The sequence below is a fragment of the Myiozetetes cayanensis genome, unplaced genomic scaffold (assembly GCF_022539395.1).
Source record: "Myiozetetes cayanensis isolate MyiCay16 unplaced genomic scaffold, myiCay2020 scf12, whole genome shotgun sequence".
Lineage (NCBI taxonomy): Eukaryota > Metazoa > Chordata > Aves > Passeriformes > Tyrannidae > Myiozetetes > Myiozetetes cayanensis.
In genome coordinates, this window is record NW_026086826.1 from 13625858 (window position 1) to 13645780 (window position 19923).

The 19923-nt window shown below is 45.7% G+C and overlaps 1 protein-coding gene and 1 long non-coding RNA gene across 2 annotated transcripts in view; both read right to left on the reverse strand.

Moving 5' to 3' along the window:
* NEGR1 (neuronal growth regulator 1) overlaps nucleotides 1-4337 on the reverse strand; it is a 232562-nt gene extending 228225 nt beyond the window's left edge. The window contains exon 1 of the mRNA XM_050306397.1: nucleotides 4032-4337. Within this exon, the coding sequence (XP_050162354.1) occupies nucleotides 4032-4201 (170 nt within the window). The 5' untranslated portion in view covers nucleotides 4202-4337. The remainder of the gene's footprint in view (nucleotides 1-4031) is intronic.
* LOC126635329 (uncharacterized) overlaps nucleotides 1-19923 on the reverse strand; it is a 494663-nt gene that overhangs the window by 228225 nt on the left and 246515 nt on the right. The window lies entirely within an intron of this gene.

Consider the following 19923-nt stretch of genomic DNA (forward strand, 5'->3'; position numbering starts at 1 on the left):
CACATTTTGCACATTCTGATATCCAAGAGGACTCGGGCTCCAAATGGCAGATGAGGTACATGGGGACTGCTAAGACAACATCCCCGCTTCCTGGGTTATCTAAAGCCACGGGGCCATACACACACATTGGCCATAAACAGGATCAGCATCACTACAGGAAGGCAGAGAGGAATTCTTTTATTTCCCACAGAAGCAAAAATACCTCTTGCTGCCATCCCGACATGAGCTCTCCACTGTCCTCCCCACATCACCAGGAAGGGGATGAAGTCCTTCTCAAGTGGAAGTGTCTCATACCCCCTGGGCATCCAGCCCTGGAATGCCAGCCCTGCCCCCAACTCTGCCTGTGCCTGCTTCCTGTCAAGTCCTCTGCATTTGTCACCTCTCCTAAAACACTCCCCTCCTGAAATCTCCACTTCTATTGTCAGTGAGATGGATATGCTGGAACACACAGCGATCCCACTCCTTACGGGAGGTCTTGGAAAGGGTCACGGGAGAAACCCAGCTCTGAATATACAGCTTGTTCCCTGCATTTCTAGCAGTCCACAGTGGAGCAATTTATTCTTTTAATAAAATCATAGGTTTGTAAGTTGCTCCCTCCTTCCTCATGTGTTCTCATGAAATCTTTAGGGGCTGCCTGGGAAGAACACAGGATGGAATAATACTGCTGAAAATGGGCGGCTTCCCAACATTATTCTGCCGTGCAAAACAACCGCATTACTGACATGATTTCTTATAACTTAAATAAACACAAACAATGTTGGGACTGCAGGGATCAATCACGAATTGAAACCAAACAAAAGGGACCTGGATTTAATTACTGAGGCTACAGAAATAACTGATCACAGACAGAACTCCTCGACTAATAAGGGCTTTTCTGTAAAATCCCCTTGCTGAGGGTGTTTCTGTACCAAAGCAGGTGTCCAGTGACATTCTTGGCAAACCTTCTCTTCTGTCAGTCCTCCATGAAAGGCCACGTGGGTAATGTGTCTCTGCCAGAATTGGGAACTGCTGGCCAGGGAGGCCATGGGAGAATCCCAGCATCCCAGTGCCACCTGGGCACAGCAAAGCAGGACCCAGCCCCACAATGGTCCTGGCAATGGGGCTGGAGAGGGCACCCACGCCAGGAGTGCTGTGAGGGTGAGGAGGGTCTGGATGAGCAAGAGTAGCAGACAGGAGCGATGTTCCCAGAGCACCAGGCGGGGAGAGGTGATGCACTGGGCAGAGAGGGATGCTCCAAGAGCACCAGGACAGGGGGTGATACTCACAGTGCTGCTTCTGCAGCACTAAATAAATGCTGTGTGTGTTTGATGCTAAATTGACTAATTACACTGTTACATGAATTAACTATTTAAAAATGAGGGAGCCAAACTTATTTATTTTACTCAGTGTTAAGACACAAAGGCTTTTGCTGGAAAACCTCAGCAGTTCCAGGAGCCTTTACTGCTCAGCCTCAGCAAAGACAGTGAAAACTTCATGTGAGAACTGGGTCTGGCACCTGGCCCACCCACCCCATACTCATTGAAACAGGCTACGTGCTTCCCTCTCTCATATATCAGCTCAAAATGAGACTTGTGAGTAAAAGTTTCTCCTCAGTTCAACATGGGTAGCCCCATTTATTCACTCTCCTGGGAAGCTCAGAACATGGGGTGATGTGTAATCCAGCTGTCCAAGGTCCTCAGCCCCACGCAGGGTGTGCGCCCGAGCAAGGGCACCCGCAACGTCCCTTGCTGGGGGCTGGCTCCACCTCAACACGCATCCCATAAATCACCCTCATCTTCTGACAGCCATGAAAATGCTGACTCAAAGCCATGGGAGTGCCGCCCATACTCCAGCTTTAATTATTAAAGCAGGATGCTCTCGGCATGGTGCTGCCTCGGTACCAAGGGGAGGAGGCAACGCTTGAAGCCCTCTCAAGACTGCTTAAGCAGAGAACGTGGTGCTGAGGGGGGAATCAACACGTGCTGGCCACAGGGAGCCCATGGCCATCTTGCTACAAGAGGCTGGGAACTCCAGAGTGCAGCCAATTTTGGACGCTGCGAGGCACAGTCACTGAGGAGGGCTGAATTCAGATGGCTACAGAGCTGGCAGGAACAAACTCCTTTTCCAGCACCCAAATGGCTTTATCCAGCTTGCTGGAATTTGTATTTAAGTAAAGAGCCAGTTTCCAATACTTAGGATATCAATAGCAATTATTTTACTGTGTAGTGAAATACGTTTACAATACACATATCCAGTGAGGAACATTCCCAGAGGAGCTGAGACACTGGGCAGTGGGAGACTCGGGATAACGGGCTCTGCCTGGCTGCTGCACATTCTTCTCAAAGTGTTTGCTCGCACAGTGATCCTGCATCCAATCGCCTTCCAAGTTACAACACTAGCCTAAAACAAAATAAGCCCTGGTTTAAAGCAAGCCTGCTGAAGGCACAGGAAATGAGAGAAGTTAATCACAGGGCATAAAGAACGAAATCCAGATGTAACACTCAAAACTCCAGCACCTCATCCCTGTGTGCCAGAGCTCAGCAGCGAGGTGAACGTTTCCTGTGGCAGCATCTCTGTACAAAACACACACTCACCCTCCCTAGTGAGACCAAAGTGATGTTTGCAGCCTAAAGCTTCCATTTCATTTATGTAACCTATCCAGCTGCACCAAACCGTGTTCCAAACACAACCTTAGGCCTGGAAAGCTGGACGTGTTTCAGCAGAACCCCACCAGTAGGTAACATTGGGAGCAATCACACCTGTATTTGATGCTGTAGTTTTAAACACATTTATGTCCTACTAGCATTTAGGACTGGCTGAGTATCTGTCTTAACTGCTTGTGAACCCACCAAGTTACCTTCTCTGCAACCTGTGAGCCTGAAGCAGTATAAATAAACCACTTTTAAAAATTGTTATTTCCTTTGATCCTCCAATTGCGCTGACAGAAAGCACAAGGACCTGAGCACGTCTCAAAATAGAGAGTATAATTGAGGTACACATAAAAACCACTTGTCAGCTGCCCTACATAGACATCTACTGTATTTTCAGGAGCTACTACACCAGGAGCAGCCTGAAAACGCTTCCAAATCTCTACTGAAAATGCCTCATGCAGCATTTTACAGCAGACTGTAGGATCATTGAAAATGCTTATGGATAAAATATGTTGTAACCTGGAGATTTCAGTGACAGCCCAACAAAAATAATACAGCCAGACTTCATAGCTGAGAAGTGCTGCTAATTAAATCAGAGATTTATCACCAGGGAGGAGATTCAACCCACTGCAACCATACTCCAGAGAAGGAGAAAATGTGGGGTTTTGGAACTACAGAAAGATCACAGCAAAAGTATAACGCATGAATAAAAAGTTAGAGTCTGGAGGGTTGGGGGAATGATCAAGTCAAGCAGAGGATTAATGAGCACAAACCAATACGACAGACTCGAGTAGATTAACTATGGTGTCCGACTGCTGGTAAACAAATTTTGCTCCAGTCAACTAACAAGGAGATACGGGAGCATAAGGTCCATTAGGAGAAGCAGAAACACAACCTCCTCATGGCATAAAGCATGGCATTTCTTGTTGAGAAATACAGAAACATATCTCAAAATAAATAATAATACCAATGCTAATGCTTCTAGCAGGGTATAATCGTACTCTCCCTGCCACAGTCCAGAGCTGCTCACTCTGCAGAGCCTCTAAACTGCCGCCAGAAGCCAAACCCGCATCATTTCACCTCAACAACCCGTTTCCAAACTTCTAGCAACAGACTGCGCTTCCTAAACAGAGTTAAAAAAGGAGAAGTGGCGGAACGAAACCACCCCAGGACCGAGCGAGCAGCCCGGAGCTGTGGGGATGTGGGTACCCGGTGGTGGCGGGGATAACTTCCCGCAACACCGGGGCACCACATCAGCATCCCTGGGGGAAATCCGCGCCGCCGCATCGTCCCCGAGAGGGGTCGGAGGCTCCCGCCGGAGCCTTGGGCATCTCAGGGACGCGGCGGCGGCGGCGGGGATGCTCCGTCCCCGCATCCCTCCCGCCCGCGATCGCCTCCTACCTAAGCACCGCCGTGTCCCCTTTCCTGACCACCAGATTGTCCACGGCAGCCCCGGGGAAGTCTCCGCCCGGCGCAGCGAGTCTCCCGGAAGCAAGGAACCAGGAAAGGCCGAGGAAAGCGATCGCCAGCCACTGGTGGGAGCCCCCGGCGCTCCGCACCAGCGGCACCATCTCCGCGCCGCGCTGGTCCCGGCAGCAGAGACCGAGGGCTGCTGCTCCCGGCGAGCTCGGCCCCTGGTCGGCACCGGCGGTGGGGGACCGGGAGCGGAGCGCGGCTGCTCCCGGGCGGCCGCCGCAGCATCCAGCGAGGAGGGCAGCGCGCCCGCTCTGCGCGGCGGCTCCGCGGCGGCGGCGGGCGGTCCCCGCTGCCAGCCCGTTGCCACGCAGCCGTCGCCTTGGCAACCGGCCCGGCGGCGGAGGGATGCTCGGCCCCCTTATCCTGGGCTTCCCGCTCCGCCCTCCTCGGCATCCCGGCTCGTGGGCCCCCGCTCCCCGCCTCTTCCCACGGGCACCACGGACCCCCCCACCCCCGCTTTCCCAGCCTACTGCTGTGCCACATCCCACCCGGCCCGCTCCTCCGGCCCTCTCCACACAGAACATTTCAGAAAAATTGGCCACTTTGCCAAAAGACAGCGAGTCACAGCCTGTGCTGAGACGGCAGTGCTGGAAACGGCACCCGCGGCTCCGCCGTGAGAGTCCCCCGGGACCTGCTGGAATTTCCAAACAAACAATCCAGACCTTTCTGGAAAAAGGGTAGGTCACTGATACTTCCCAAATTTCCTATAATTCTATCTAGAAAAATTATTTCATATAGAGACCTTCTCCAGATAGCACAAAACCACTGACAAACTAGTTCCCAGAATTCTACCTACCAGGATATCTAGAGATCTTCAGCCAAAAGCAAAAATCCACTCACAGATTATATCCTAAAATTCTACCAGGACATTTAAAGATCATCTCCAAGGGACAAAATCTCCTGACAGATTATTTCCCAAAATTCTACCAGGAAAGCTGAAAACCTTCACCAAGGAGAAAAAAAAAATCACCATCGGATGATTTCCTAAAATTCTACCAGGACATACATTTAGAGATCTTCACTGAGGAGCTAAAAACCACTGACTTATTATTTCTCAAAATTCTACCAGGGCATCTGGAGACGCTTCACTAACAAGCAAAAATTCACTGACAGATTATTTCCCTGAATTCTGCCAGGATATCTAGAGGCCTTCACCAAGGATTTCCTGGAATTCTACTGGAAACCCTTAATAAGGAGCAAAAAAATTCCCTACAGAGTGATTCCCTGTAGACACCCAGGAACGAGGAACTTCTTTCCTCCTGTGGTCTTCTCCAACACACACACGTACATATGTCATTCCCAGCCTCTGGCAAACACACTGAGCAGGGAGTTGTGGTTGCTCCATTTGTTTACCAAACACCCACTTTCCAGGTTTATTCAGCACCAGAGCCCAGGCTGCACCTCGCTGGAATCAGCCTAATCCCTACAGGAATGACTCCCCTCTGCTGATCGAGAGAAGTTGCGTAAGCACCACGCTGCTCTGGCACAGGAATTGCATGAGTGCTCAGTTCGGGCCGTTCTGAGCATTCCCACACTAATTCATGCACATCTGGCCCACACAATATCAGGACTGTTCCTCACACCAGCTCTGCCACCCCACGTGTGCCATTTCCCCACGGTTCTCTCCCTTTCATCTGCTGCCAGGGTACAGATTTTTCTGGTGCACCATTTTCCCCTACCCACAATTTGCATCAGAAGGATTTGGGAGTAGAATGCTCCAAGTAAAAAAAAAAATCTTTAATAGTCACGATGCTTCCACTGCGTGCTCTGTCGGTAAAGCCGGATCCCCATTCCTTTAAGCTCTACCCTTCGTTACTGCATTCCATTAGATCTACCCAGCTGCCAGAAGAAATTCTAGTGTACACAAAAGGGAATTCTTCCTCTTCTTCTGCGGCACACGATACTACAGAGTTTCCTTGAAAAGGAAAGAGAGAAGGGAAGAGAGGGATTGGCTCTCACATGGTGGCTGGGGAGGCCTTGCCAGCGTCATTATCGCCGGAACACAGTGATGCCTTTTTCATGTTAAACACAACTGCACAGTGACACAATTCCTGTGTCACACACACGCAGCTGCTGCAGCCCATAGTGCCCAGCCAGCGACCATGGCAGCAGGAGCCTCCTGCATGCACAGCTGGAACACGCAGTATCCAACACATTGTTAGGAATGCTTCTGAGGCAGGACCGTGCCCTTGGGAATGGGCTGGGTACAGGCACAACAACTAACAGGGTGTTGTTAGTGGCAGGTGGAGCTGTCCCACACGCATGCTGCCACCTCCCCATGTTCACAGATGTGCAATAACCTCCCACAGGGCCTTTCCAGCTCCTTGAGTCAGCAACCAAAGCACAGCCCACACCAAACACCTGGAAATGTAAATGTCCAGTCCCTAAAAAAGACTGGAGAGGGTCTCTTGTCTTGGCATCAAGAGGAAGGCAACACAGAACCACATGCAAGTCAGTTTTCACATGCGAAAAACTTCACAGGGCTGTTGTGGGTCAGAGGCCCTTTGAATGTTCTGGTACATTCAGTGCTCAGATCATCCACAGAGGGATGAGATATAATAGTCAAGATCTAATTTTAGGGAGAGCTCTATAACCTTTAATGAGTTGCATGATGTTGCTTTTCCTTGACCTTAACAAACAATCAAATAATTTGCTCCTCTTTGAACAAGAAGAACACAAGATATGTCCCCAGCACCATTTTATTCATTTTGCAAAAGATCATATAAATCTCAATCAACAAGAGCTAAGATGAAGCTTTTTATTTTGTTTTGTTCATTTTTAGATTCATATCCCTGCCTTTCATGCTATTTGCAGATCAATGGAAAAACAAGCAGGTCAAAAGTCAATAGCAGTTATGGCAGTCAAGGTTGCTCCAGGGACTTAATCCTTTCATCTGGATCTCCCCTACCTGCCAAGTCCAGTAAGCTCTCAAGGAGACAATGAGTTGAGCACCCCCAGCTCCCCTCAGTCACTCATGCTGCTCCAGACCCTTCCCTAGACATTCTCCAGCCCCCTCAATATCTTTCTCGTTGTGAGGGGCCCAAAACTGGACACAGGACTTGAGGTGTGGCCTCACCAGTGCCCGGTACAGGGGGACAGTCACTACCTTGGTCCTGCTACAGGCCACGATGTCATTGCCCTTCTTGGCCACCTGGGCACACACTAGTGAGTGCACACTTTCCATGGAGAGAAGACAAATTTTCTTGTCTTGACAAGAATTTGACAGAAATCTTCTTGAAATCCTTGTGATTCAGCTGCATATTTTTGTTTAGAACCATTTCAAAAAGCTAAATTTAGTTGTTGTTTGCAAGTATTCCTTCAACAGTTTGCACAAATACTCAAGACTGATTCCCAGACTTCACACTTGGCTTTTTGCTTCGTTTCCTTCTGTGCATTTAACTCTCCTGCACCCGTTCCTTCCCTCTAGTGACAAAAGATGGAAACTGAATGACTAAAATAATCTCCAAGGGAATTGATGCTTTTGGTCTGCATCACAGAATCAGAATTCCACATGGAAAGAGGTCACAGGCAATGGAAGCAGGGTATCCATGGGTTGGTAGACACCTGCAGGCAGAGCACTGGGGCAGAGTGCCCTTCCTGCCTGTATCCAGGCACAGGATGCCAGTGGAATAATCTGCTCAAGGAAACCCCTCTCCGTAACATAGTGGTTGGTGTCAATTGCTGGTTTTCACTGAACCCTTCAGTTTTTGCCACATTCCTTTTAATTCCTTGTCCCATTGATTTCCAGTAGCTTCTTTCAGGTTTTTTTTATGGTTGGACTCAGTGACTTTAGAGGTCTTTTCCAACCTAGATGATTCCTTAGATTTTTCTGCGTACTCTGGACAGCCACCTCGTCCTTACATCAGAGTTGGTCAAGGAATGGGCTCCATTTCTACATGTTTTAACATCTGCAGCCATTGTGCATGTCCTAGTTTGCATTCCCAAAATCCAGGACAGTCACATTCTCAAGGTATATTGGAGCAAGTCCAGAGGAGATGCTTCAAGGGCTGGCACTCCTCTGCTCTGGAGGCAGGCTGGGAGAGCTGGGGGTGTTCACCTGGAGAAGAGAAGGCTCCAGGGAGACCTTAGAGCCCCTTCCAGTGCCTAAAGGGGCTCCAAGAGAGCTGGAGAGGGACTTGGGACAAGGGCCTGGAGGGACAGGACAAGAGGGAATGACTTCCCACTACTAGAAGATAGGGTTACATGGGATTTTGGGAAGAAATTTTTCCCTCTGAGGGTGGTGAGGCACTGGCACAGGTTGCCCAGAGAAGCTGTGGCAGCCCCATCCCTCGGAGTGTCCAAGGTCAGGGTGGACAGGGTTTGGAGCAACCTGGGCTAGTGGAAGGTGTCCCTGCCCATGGTAGGGGGTGGAAGGAGATGAGTTTTAAGGTTCCTCCCAACCCAAACATTTCTGGGATTCTATGTCTCATCCTTGAACTCAATTCCACTGTGGGGACAGACAACATCCTGCCCTGGTGTTTTGGTAATGGCTCTAATTAAAATCTTTTCTCAGAGCTCTGAGAATGAAACAGGCAATTTCCACAGATGTAATAGTTTGCTTATGAGATACATATTTCTGAAAGTGTTCCAGAATTTCCATCTAGTTGCCAAATCACTTTGGTTGGCATCACCCATGGGATCTGAAGGGCAATCTGAGGTTTGGCATGAGACTGTCCCTGAGAATAAGACTGGGGGAAACAACACACATGACACATAAGACAACAGGACAAGGATAGGACACAACAATAAAAGAACAAAAAAAACCCCACCACAACACACAGAATGTTTTCACACAGTCATGTTTTATGTTCAAAATCATAAAAAGTGCTATTTTTAAGCACTTTTACTCTGGCCAAAAAATGGTAGAATCATAGATGTAATGAATACAGTACTCCCAGAGATAAAACTAGATTTTAGATTTTAATACCTTTAAGAAGGAAAAAATAATAATTCCTCTTAGCTTAGGAATTCTCAGGTAATAATCTCTCTTATGGAAGAAAAAAAAAATCACAAAAACAATGGCAACACTTTTTTCCTGTGCTGTAGCACAAACCCTTCCAAGGAGCATCCAGCCATTGCTCAGTGTTCTTAAACAGTGTCTCAAGTTGCCTAAAATTTGAACAAATAACCCAATGCACCCAAATCATTTGTCAGCTTTAGTTTTCAAAGAGCAATTTCTGATGGTTCTGCAGAAATTATGTAAATGAGCTCATCCAGATCAAAATCCCACTGGATCATCAGTTACAGAGTGAAAAGGCTTTGTAAAAGGCATTCCCTGAAAATTTCACTTGGAAAAGGGGTTGAGGTGCAGAGAAGTCAAGGGATAAATCTCAGGAAACACAGACCCAGCACTCTGACATTTTAGAACAGATGTTTTTCTCAGTCTCCTTTCCAACACCTGCTTTTTATTATTTAAATCTCTCACACATGAAAAATGAAAATAGTGATTTTGTCGAGCATCAGAATGAACAGAAATTTCCTTTTAACTGAGTGTCTCTGTCCCAGATGACTCCAGAATTCCTGACATGAAGGTGGAGTTTCTTTTTGTTAATAGGTTTAAAAACAAATGCCAGAATCTCCATAAAACACATTTTCCTCTTTCTGCATAGTCTATGGCATGACTATGTAGAGAATTGTGCAGTAAAATACGAAATCATTTCCCATACTTCAAAACCTGGGAGAATCCTGGTGCAATACCATTTAAGCTAGCACCTACCACCTGCAAGCCAGAAATTCTCTTAGCACACGGATGAAATCCTGATTTCCACAGGTTTGAGTTGTCATTGGATTTGAGGTTTTGAATTGACAGAACAAGGTTGCAGAACACGCTCAGCCCATATCAGAGAGTGGAAAACACAGATAACAAGGAATCCTCAAAGGAGGAGCAAATCCAGAGGTGCCTATTTATAAAACACAGGCTCTAATTATACCATTCCCAGACATGAGACACTCAGGACATCACTGCACTGGATTCTCTCCTGTTCGAGAAGACTTGATTTAACATCTCCACCACAGTGGGAACAGGGACGTGCTGCAGGAGCAGTGGTGCACGCTGAAAACCCTGAGGCAGGAGACATTTCCATCGTATGCCACTCATTCACAAAACCATTCTAGTTGGAAAAGCCCTCTCAGACCATCAAGTCCACCCGTTCCCAGCACTGCCAAGGCCACCACTGACCCATGTTCCCAAGAGCCACATCCACATGGCTTTTAAATCCCTCCAGGGATAGGGACTCCACCACTGCCCTGGTAGCCAGTTCCATTTGAGCAGTGCAGAAAAAAAAATAAATCACAGAATCACTGAAGTTGGGAAAGACCTCCAAGACCATCAAACCCAACCTGTGAGCAATCCCCACCTTGTCACCCAGCCCAGAGCACTGAGTGCCACATCCAATTGTCCCTTGAACACCTCCAGGGATGGGGACTCCACCACCTCCTTGGACAGCCTGTTCTAACGTTTAACAATCCCTTCCATGAAGAAATAACAAAGTAGTGGAACAATTCCTTCTTTATCATCTACAAAGGCATGAGGGAGAGCAATGCTGTCCCAACCTTTCATAAACAAGCCTTTTTAACCCAGGAGCAGTATGGAAATGCTGTGCTTATACAATATTTTTTTTCTAAAATCCAACCCTTCTGCCCAACAGAAGTGCTTGCATGTCTTTGGGGTCATGGTGTGCTTAACCAGCCCTCAGAGGGAGAGAACTGCACACAGCATGAGGTTCTCAGTAAAACTTGAGTTGTATGTGGGTGAATGAAAACATTTTCTTCACCATATGGCACACGATGAAAATAATTGCCAAGCGGCAGCAGTTCGCTAATATTGGTGCCAAATCCACAGACAATGCTGTCAGCCCAGCCCACTGCACCCTATTTTAGGACGTGAGTGAGTGCAGTTTGAAAACATCCACCAGAAGCTTCAGGCTGAAGAGCTCTACAGACACAGATTCCCCACATGCACGGAAAGTGTTGAGGTTTTCAATTGTTCACAACTCTCTGATTCACAAAAGGGTAGAATTTGCTGTACAAAGAATCACAGAGTCATTTAGGTTGGAAAAGCCCTTCTGGACTGTAGAGTCCTACCTGTGCCAAATCCCCACCTTGTCACTCAGCCCGGAGCACTGAGTGCCATGTCCAGTTGCCTCACCAGGGCCCAGCACAGAGGGACAACTGCTGCTCTGGTCAAGAGTTGGCTTTAAACAAATCCCAGGGCAAAAAAGGAATAGGTGACAACACACAGGCATCTAGAAATAACATCATCTTGTCACTACTGTTCTGTAATGAAGAAACATCCTCCTTGTTGGGTCTGAGAGAAGAGCAGAGGAAGGAAATCTGGAATTCACAGTCCAACAATTTACAACTTTCCACACTCAAGCCAAGTCAAAACACTTCCTTTGATAGCGTGGTGTAACACTTATAAACAAAATGCTTTTTGAGCATTAAGGAAATGCACAAACACCTCTCCAAGGATTCTTGCAGCACATATAAGGCCATTCCAGAGCCTAGGGATTAAAGACGTAGGGTATCTCCAACTTACAAAACAAACCACAGTTGTTCCTTTGGTATTTTTCAGCCTGGAGATATGCAGAAAAGTCACTACAAAAGTGATGGATTTGAAATTGTTTCCTGACAGACATTCCTGCTTTACACTGGCTTGGATGGGGTCCCTCACTGCAGTCGGAGTTTACAACTCAGACCAGACAGAATGCATTGTGTCAAAACTTAACAAGTGTAGACAATGTGTGACTGCACTCAGCGGCCCTGATCATTCCTCTGCTCCAGGATTTCATTTATCCATCAGGGAGCAATTTGTCTCAACAAACTCCGACATCTCATGCAAACATTCCGGCCTTGGGAGAAAAGCCCCATGTGCTCCTGTGCCTGGAGGATGGAAGGGCCCAGAATGCCCATGCGAAGGGTGAGGGATCAGAAAAGCCAGGACAAGCTTCTGCCATGTCTTAATGTGGAACTGATAACTGTGGAAAAAAGCCTCCCTTGCTATCACAAAAATAAACCTTACCCTTATTATTGCCATGAGGGGACCCAACCTGCTATTTTATGACCAACAAAACAAATGAAGGAGGGAAAGAAAGAAAAGGTGTTTTGTGTCCCAGGGTGAGTCACACATGTTCCTTTGGGACAGTCATCTCCAGTATAACCTTATGGGATCTCTGGTTTTTTTTCTTTTTAAAGCTCTCTAAAGAGTACATGAGTTGTCTGGAAATTGGAGACCTTGTCACATTCAAGTCACAGAATCCCAGAATGGGTGAAGCTGGAAGAGATCACGATGGCTTATCCAGTCCCACCTCCCTGCTCATGCAAGATCATCCCAGAGCACAGGATCACATCCAGACAGTTCTGGAATATCCCCAGTGAGGAATATCAGTACCCTCTCTGGGCAGCCTGTTCAGTGCTCAGTCACTGCACAGCAAAAGTTCTTCCTCATGTTCACGTGGAACTTCCTGGGTATCAGTTTCTGTCCCTTTCCTTTTGTCCCATTGCTGGGCAACCCCGAGCAGAGCCTGGTCCATCCCCTGATCATTCCCTGCAGACACTGTCAGACATGGATGAGGTCCCCTCTCAGAGTCTTTGAGCCTGAACAGCCCCAGCTCCCTCAGCTTGTAGAAACTGCTCATCTAAGAGCTTTCTTCTTTAGGCCAATCAAAACAAATTCCTCATCTATACTCACCACACCAATCACCCTTGTTGATGTCTTCTGGACCATCTCTGGCTCTTGGCAGAGCTCATTGTCCCTGAGAGCCTGGGCTCCCTGGGTATGTCTTACTGTACCATTGATGCCACTCCAAGCCTTGAGTAACCTGGTCCAACTCCAGATCCATCTAGTGGTACCAGATACCCTGGAAAGGGTCCTGTGAGTCAAGGGAGGTTTAGGTTGGATATTACAGAAAATACCTTCATAGAAAGTGTTGTCCAGTCCTGGCATGACTACCTAGGTGGAGTCCCCATCCCTGGAGGAGTTTAAAAGATGATACAACATAAAATGAGTTTTTAAAGGGGGAAAGAAGGTTTTTTACTCTTCATTTTTGGTATGCAGAGCAGGATGGAGGATGTGAAGATCGCTGATCACAGCACATCAAATAAACCAACCTGATAAATTGATTAATGTGCTGACTTCATGTTATCCTACTCTGTTTTCTGTTTGATTTACATGTATAATTTACTTACTCATTTAATCTCATTAATAAAATATCAGATTGGGAGGCTGTGTGGACTGCATGTTTTCTCCTAGGGTGTTAAGATTAAAAACCTGAGGAATCTCTAGATAGTGCCTTTGTAAATCTCTGAGCAATGGTACAAAGCCATGCCTTATAGCGCTTCCATAATTGATGCTGGAATCACAGCACCACTGGAGTCTATGGAAAACAGTATTTGCATATCAGTCATTTCTTTTGACTAACAACAGGGGTTCGGAAGCTGCAAGGGGTGGATAGAAAGCAACCATCAGAAATGTTGATCACTGTTCCTAAAAATCAATCTCTGCTTCACACAGGGCTGGGAAGGGAAAAGGCACCTGCTCCACTTGAACTCAATAACAAGAATGGAGTTAGAACCACAGAATCCCAGAATCACTGAGGTTGGAAAATCCCACCCAGACCACTGAGTCCAACCTGTGACCAATCCCCACCTTGTCACCCAGCCCAGAGCACTGAGTGCCACGGCCAGTTGTTCCTTGGACACCTCCAGGGATGGGGAGTCCGCCACCTCCCTGGGCAGCCCCTTCCAATGCCTGAACACCCTTTCTGTAAAGAAATTATTGTTGACCTAGGACATTATTAGTGAAAACACATGAATAAATGAAAATAAAGTCAACTTTGGCGATGCTAGTGGTCAAGAACAGAAATGGACTTTTGTGGTCACATCAGAGACCAATTATCCTTCTAAATACAGAAGAGTTTGTGTGAGAGGAGGTGTAAGAGCAGAACAAACAGCCTCAAACTAACCACCAGGAAACACACTTTATCTCCCCAATCTCAGGCCAGCATTACAGCTCAGGGTTTGAATATTTGCACTCCATCCTCAGAGTGGCATTTGAAAAAGAGACTGTATCTGTCAGAGAAATTGAATAACAGCAAGAAACAAACCACAATCTGCTGGGAGATGATAGACTTACAAAATAAGCTTAATTCATCAAAAAAGTACACCTTGCCCTGCACACACTCCTGATTTCTCAGACATGAATTATCTGCACACACAGGCCTGCAAATACATTCCACTGCACACAGGGAGATTCAAAAGACACAATCTTAACAAATTTCCTTCCAATTCAACAGAGACCATGACTGAAGGTGGCAGAGATGAAGTGATCTGCTTCAAAGGCTACATTTTGAAGAGAAACTTTTCAACATCAATTTAAAATAATTTTTAGGTATTCCAAAGCCCCATCAAAGATCAGCTCTGTAACACCCATCAATAAAACAACTAATTTGCACATTTTTAAATAGTAAATCTAAATTCCAAACCAGAGGAACTTTAAATGAGTCAGTCAGATATTACTGGCCCAGAAGTGAATGTCTGTTGAATTATTTAAAATTTTTTAAATTACTAATATTTCAAACTGAATATCAATAAAATAACCTGATTGCAGCACCACATAACGTTTTACATCAAGCATAAACCTATTTATTAGGTTTCAGCATATTTTTATCCCTTTTTTTTTTCCTTTAAGCAAAGGAGGCTGATGTCCCCAGACCCATTTGTATTTGTGTGCCCACCCACCGTGACGAGCTTTGCAACTGGTTGAGTGATTTCAATCATGTTTGTCACAAAGACAAAGGTCTAAACAATATAACGCTCCTACCAACATTATAAAATTAAGTAACCAGAGATGCTCTATTAGTGCCCCACTGGGGAGAAATCTTGCAACACGAGCTTGTCGTTTTATTAGCCCCAAGAACTCCATCCTATAATGCTGAGTCACAGGACAGGGGACTTGCCAACACAGAAATTAAATCTGGATTTAAAATAGATTTAAAACCTGTTATGTCTGAGAACCTTCAATGTCCCTGGGTAGGTCACTTATATAGGAAAAGTCAAACATTTCCAGAATTTTCTGAGATGTCTTTACTGCTGCTGGCTGTCTCCTGGCAGGCCTTTCCATAAGGAATCATGATGCCTGCAGAAATCTTGCCAGGTAGGTCCTGGTGGGCAATAATCAGCTCTTCACCTCTAACCTTGTTTTTTGCAAAGGCATGGTTTTCAGACCTTGAACCACATAACCCCATCCCATGGCCTAGCACTCAGAACTGTTCCAACCATCACAGCACTGCTGCATCACCTCTGGGTGCTTCATGTTTCCCACCTGGACATTCAAAGAATGGCTGCCTTCATGTACCAAAACAGCAACAACCTGCTTTTCTTTCAGAGATTTATGGATTTAAATTAGAAAGGATGTTCAAACTCAGCATTCACTTCACCTGTTTGGTTCTAAGGAAAAGTTATTAGCCTTCACAGCGAGTGTTTTTGGGAAGCATCACAATAGGATCTTATAGCACAAAGAGTAAATTCTAATATGCAGATGAATTAAGTCAAGAATCTAGTATAAATTAAGTCTAGTCAAGAATCTAGTATAAATTAAGTCTAGTCAAGAATAAAACACAAGCAATTATGATAATGGTAAACTCTAAGCAGAAATGTAATTTTTGGGTCTATAGGCAAAGACATTCTACTTGTGTGTACGTGCACAAAGTTGAAATGTTTGTGTCTGACGTCAGCAAGGAAAGAACCATTTTAAAGAATGCAAAAAATATTATTTTAAATAATCTGGGACATGATTTCCATCCTCAATTGGAACCCCAGGACTGATTGTGGAAAGGTAGAAGAATGAGCAACTACAACAATTGCCAGTGGCATCTGACCCCCTCCAGGAAACAAACCACAGAAGAGTGATGAAAAGTGGGTTTGCCTAGAGCAAAGACTGGGAATTGATGTTCAAATTCTCATCATTTGTTGGTAATTAGTCATAGCTGTTTGAAACAACACGTCTTGTACAAGAGTAATGATGTGTCACTCATACACTTCCCAGAGGTTCCACAAGTACAGGAATCCTGATGTGCTGGTAGGAAATTAGGGATATTTATTAGTGAAATTGCAATAGACAGCACCATATTACTGAGAAAAAACAAACTGTTGTGCTGATGGAGAAATTAAGGCACATGGCAAGGAAAACCACGGAAGCCAGAGGAGATGATTGGTCCAGACCTGGCTCCTACATGGCTGAAGGCTTTACTAACACTCTGAAGCTCAGCAGGGACAGCCAGAGAAACAGTCCCAAATTACTCTATCTTCCATCAGAGCACTCATTTCCACTTAATAAAATGCTAGATCAAATGAAGTCAGTGCAACAAAACCAAACCCAGGACTGCAGAAAATTTGCAGATTGAAAGAGTGCAGCCATGTTAATGAAATAATTGACTCAGCAGCTAGAAAAAAAAATTACTCCTCTTACAGATGAAAACTTTCATAGTAATGCATAATCAGAACATCCAGAGGTAAAATACTTGGGTGCACCAGCTAGAGGACAGAGGACATGAAGGAAATGAGGTACAAAACCTTGGGGGACATTGAAGAATATTCAAATAGGAGTGTTAGATACTAGAATAAATATGCCATGTTACTAAATAATGCTACCAAAAAGATTTAATTCACAAAACCCAGGAAATAACTACTTTCAGCAATGGAAATGCCCAAAGAAGTTCACGGATCCTGTCGATAAAACCCAGAGATTGCAATCCCCAGCCTCAACACACAGCAATGCAAAATAGGGACACAAAAGATTTCCCTTCATCAAAGAACCACAATAATGCACAAACTGTTGCATGTTACAAGCTCTCACAAACACACCAGGTTTGAACGTGAGTGCAGCCAAAGAACCCGTGCCTGGAATTTCCCACCACACCTATGTTTCAATTAAAACACGGAAACCTTCCTGCAAATTCAAAAGAAAAAAACCCTAACCATAAAAATCTCATTCATTCCTACTATGAAAGTACACCAGTTCTCTGCATATTTGGACTTTTTTAAAAGCTGAGTGAAGTTTTCCCTCAGTTTTTAAAAGATTAAAAAAGAATAAATTTTGTGATTGTCTTAAAAGATAAATTTCATTTTTCTATACAAAAGGCCTCTCATGTAACCACACCATCACCCTTCCAGTCGTGTAAAGGGACTGTTTATTTTGCATGACACGTTATCCAAGTGCTCCATTCCATGTGACTATCAAGGAGCAATACGACCTCTCCACAGGGTGTATTTTCAGTAGACTAGCAAAGGGTGGAGCAGCTCCTGACCATCCCGGGAGAGCAGTGCATGGAACACAGCACTGGTCTGCACCAGGGGTCAGTGTGAAACCACTGCACCACAGCCTGGGCTGGGCTGGAGCTCCCCAGAGCTGTGGCTTCAGCAGAGCCCAGAGAGGCTCAATGACACATGGATGCTTTACAGCAGCCACACAGCCCTGAGAGGTTTTCCCATGAGTAGAACACAGACAGAAAAGCGTTTCCTGAAAGCACCAGCAGTGCCAAACTCAACAAGGCTCCTGCTGTGTGTGGTCAAGCATTTCTAAAATATTGAGTCAATAAGAAAGTAAATCAGGTTCCTTACCTCAAGGCCAGGCACAGCGATCATGGTCTCCTCTCAGATGGTGGGAGAAGCAAAGCAGAGGATAGCAGCCTTCCTGGAGACAGGAACTGATCCTTCCCTCTTTGCTGGAAGATTGGTTGTTTTTTGACATTATACATCCCATTCAGCAGCCTTCCCAATACAGCTGTGGCCAGTCTAGAATGGTCCCGGGCAGCAGATTTGGTATTTCCATATAATCAGCCAGAGCAGCACCATCACACACCACATGGGCCAGGAGGCACCAGCTCCCTCCTCGTTTTCCTCCTCATTGTCTGTGCAAGAAACACCAATGCACTCCAGGGCACTCTCCAGCCTTGTGTCAGACTGTCAGAGAGACAGGATGGGAAGTCTTGGTCCATTGGCTCCTTCCATGATGATGCACAGGCACAGAGCACCAGGCCTTTCCAGGAACAGAACCTCGCAGTTGCACAAGTTTGCTTCTGCCCAGAGCTGCTTTCCATCAATAACCTCTCCAACTACGGGTCACGAGGAGCACCCCACGTGCCCTGAGAATGAGGGTCCCTCTTTGGAGCCAGGTGTTGAAAGACATCGCTTGAACACTTCCTGGAATCTGAACACGGTTTGGGTTGGGAGGGACCCTCAAAGTCCATCTTGTTCTGCACCCCCTGCCACAGGCAGGAACACCTTCCACTAGATCAGGTTGCTCCAAGCCCCATCCAACCTAGCCTTGGACACTTCCAGGAACGGGATAGCCACAGCTTTTCTGGGCAACCTGTTTCTTTGCTCAATAGTAGGGTCACATTTATATCCCCCACTGTCCATTATCCTCAAGGGCAGGCAGACAAACCAGGAAAGGAATATAGAAGCACTTTCCAATTTAAAATACGGTGGGACACCTAGGAAAGGAAATAAAGCCTGTTAGCTTATGCATGATATGTGGATTCCTGTATGACTGTATCTTTAGTGTTTAATGACATGAAAATTCAAAAGAAAAAAAACCCTGCATTTTCATAGAAAATCAGCTTGAGAAAATTAATTCAGACACACATAGTCACTAATATAGAGAAGTTTCACTATACAGCAGTTTTCAGCATATATTTATGGTTTTTCTTTCAGCTGTTAAGGAAGTTTTATTGCCTGATTACATTTTTCTTTCCTCCTCTGTGGCATGCATTTACCTTGGCTTCTGTTTTCATATGTATTTCAAGAAGACAACACTCCTTTAATTTCTACTGTCTTAGTTAGATAAGTAATATTGAGTGGGAAACATTCACAGTGTGTGTGGAAATCAGGAAGAGATCAAGGAAGCTCTAATCCAGAGCTCCTTCCAAAGCCTTTGCCACTAGAGCTGGGTCTACGAAGGCACATCTCAGGAGAAGAGAACAGACTCAAACAGCCCCAAGTCCAAAATACACGTTTGCAGTAATTTAATTGTATGCTGCTTCAAGAAAAAATTATTTTTACCCCCTCAAACTCAATTCCAATTACTTCTGAAACCTAAAATAGAATTAATTTGGGAAAACAAACAAACCAGAGAGAGGAATGTCCCTGTAGTTGCACAGTCAGTGTATTTTCTTAAATCAAACTGCTAAGACTTTGCCCAGTCAGTGCTTTAAACCTCCCAGTGAGTAAACACATGGAAGGGGTGTTTCATCTTCACAGAGAGTTTAAACAGCACAGGTAAAAATAGCTCTGGTTTGGCATATAGCTGAGAGCTGAGCAGGGAGACGAATCCAGGTTAATATTCCAGCATTCTCCAACTAGTCAGCAGCCATCAGTCAAGCAAGGACTGAAAACCAATCCAATAGAAATTTCTGCTCACTTAGTCCTAGAACAAATTCACGTTTGGATCTAAGGGAGAGTCTCAGTTCTGCTTGTTGAGGGACAGGGGATGCCAAGAGAAAAGCTCCTCCCTCGCTGGCACTAATCCCACTGCGAGTAAGGACACTGGGAGCCGGGCTGTGTAAGGAACACAGAGGAATCAGGCAAGTGAAGCACACGCCCCCCAAATGAAGCTGACATCAGTCAGTACAAAGAACACACAGAGTGTTAACTCCAGAAGCAGCATCCTGCCTGCACATGGTTCTCCAGGGCTGGGAATCACTATACTGTTACTGATTTCAGTTATAAAGACATGGAATTGTTAAGGCTGGAAAAGACAAATGACATGAACAAGTCCAACATTCAACCCAGCACAACCATGTTCACCACTAAACCACGT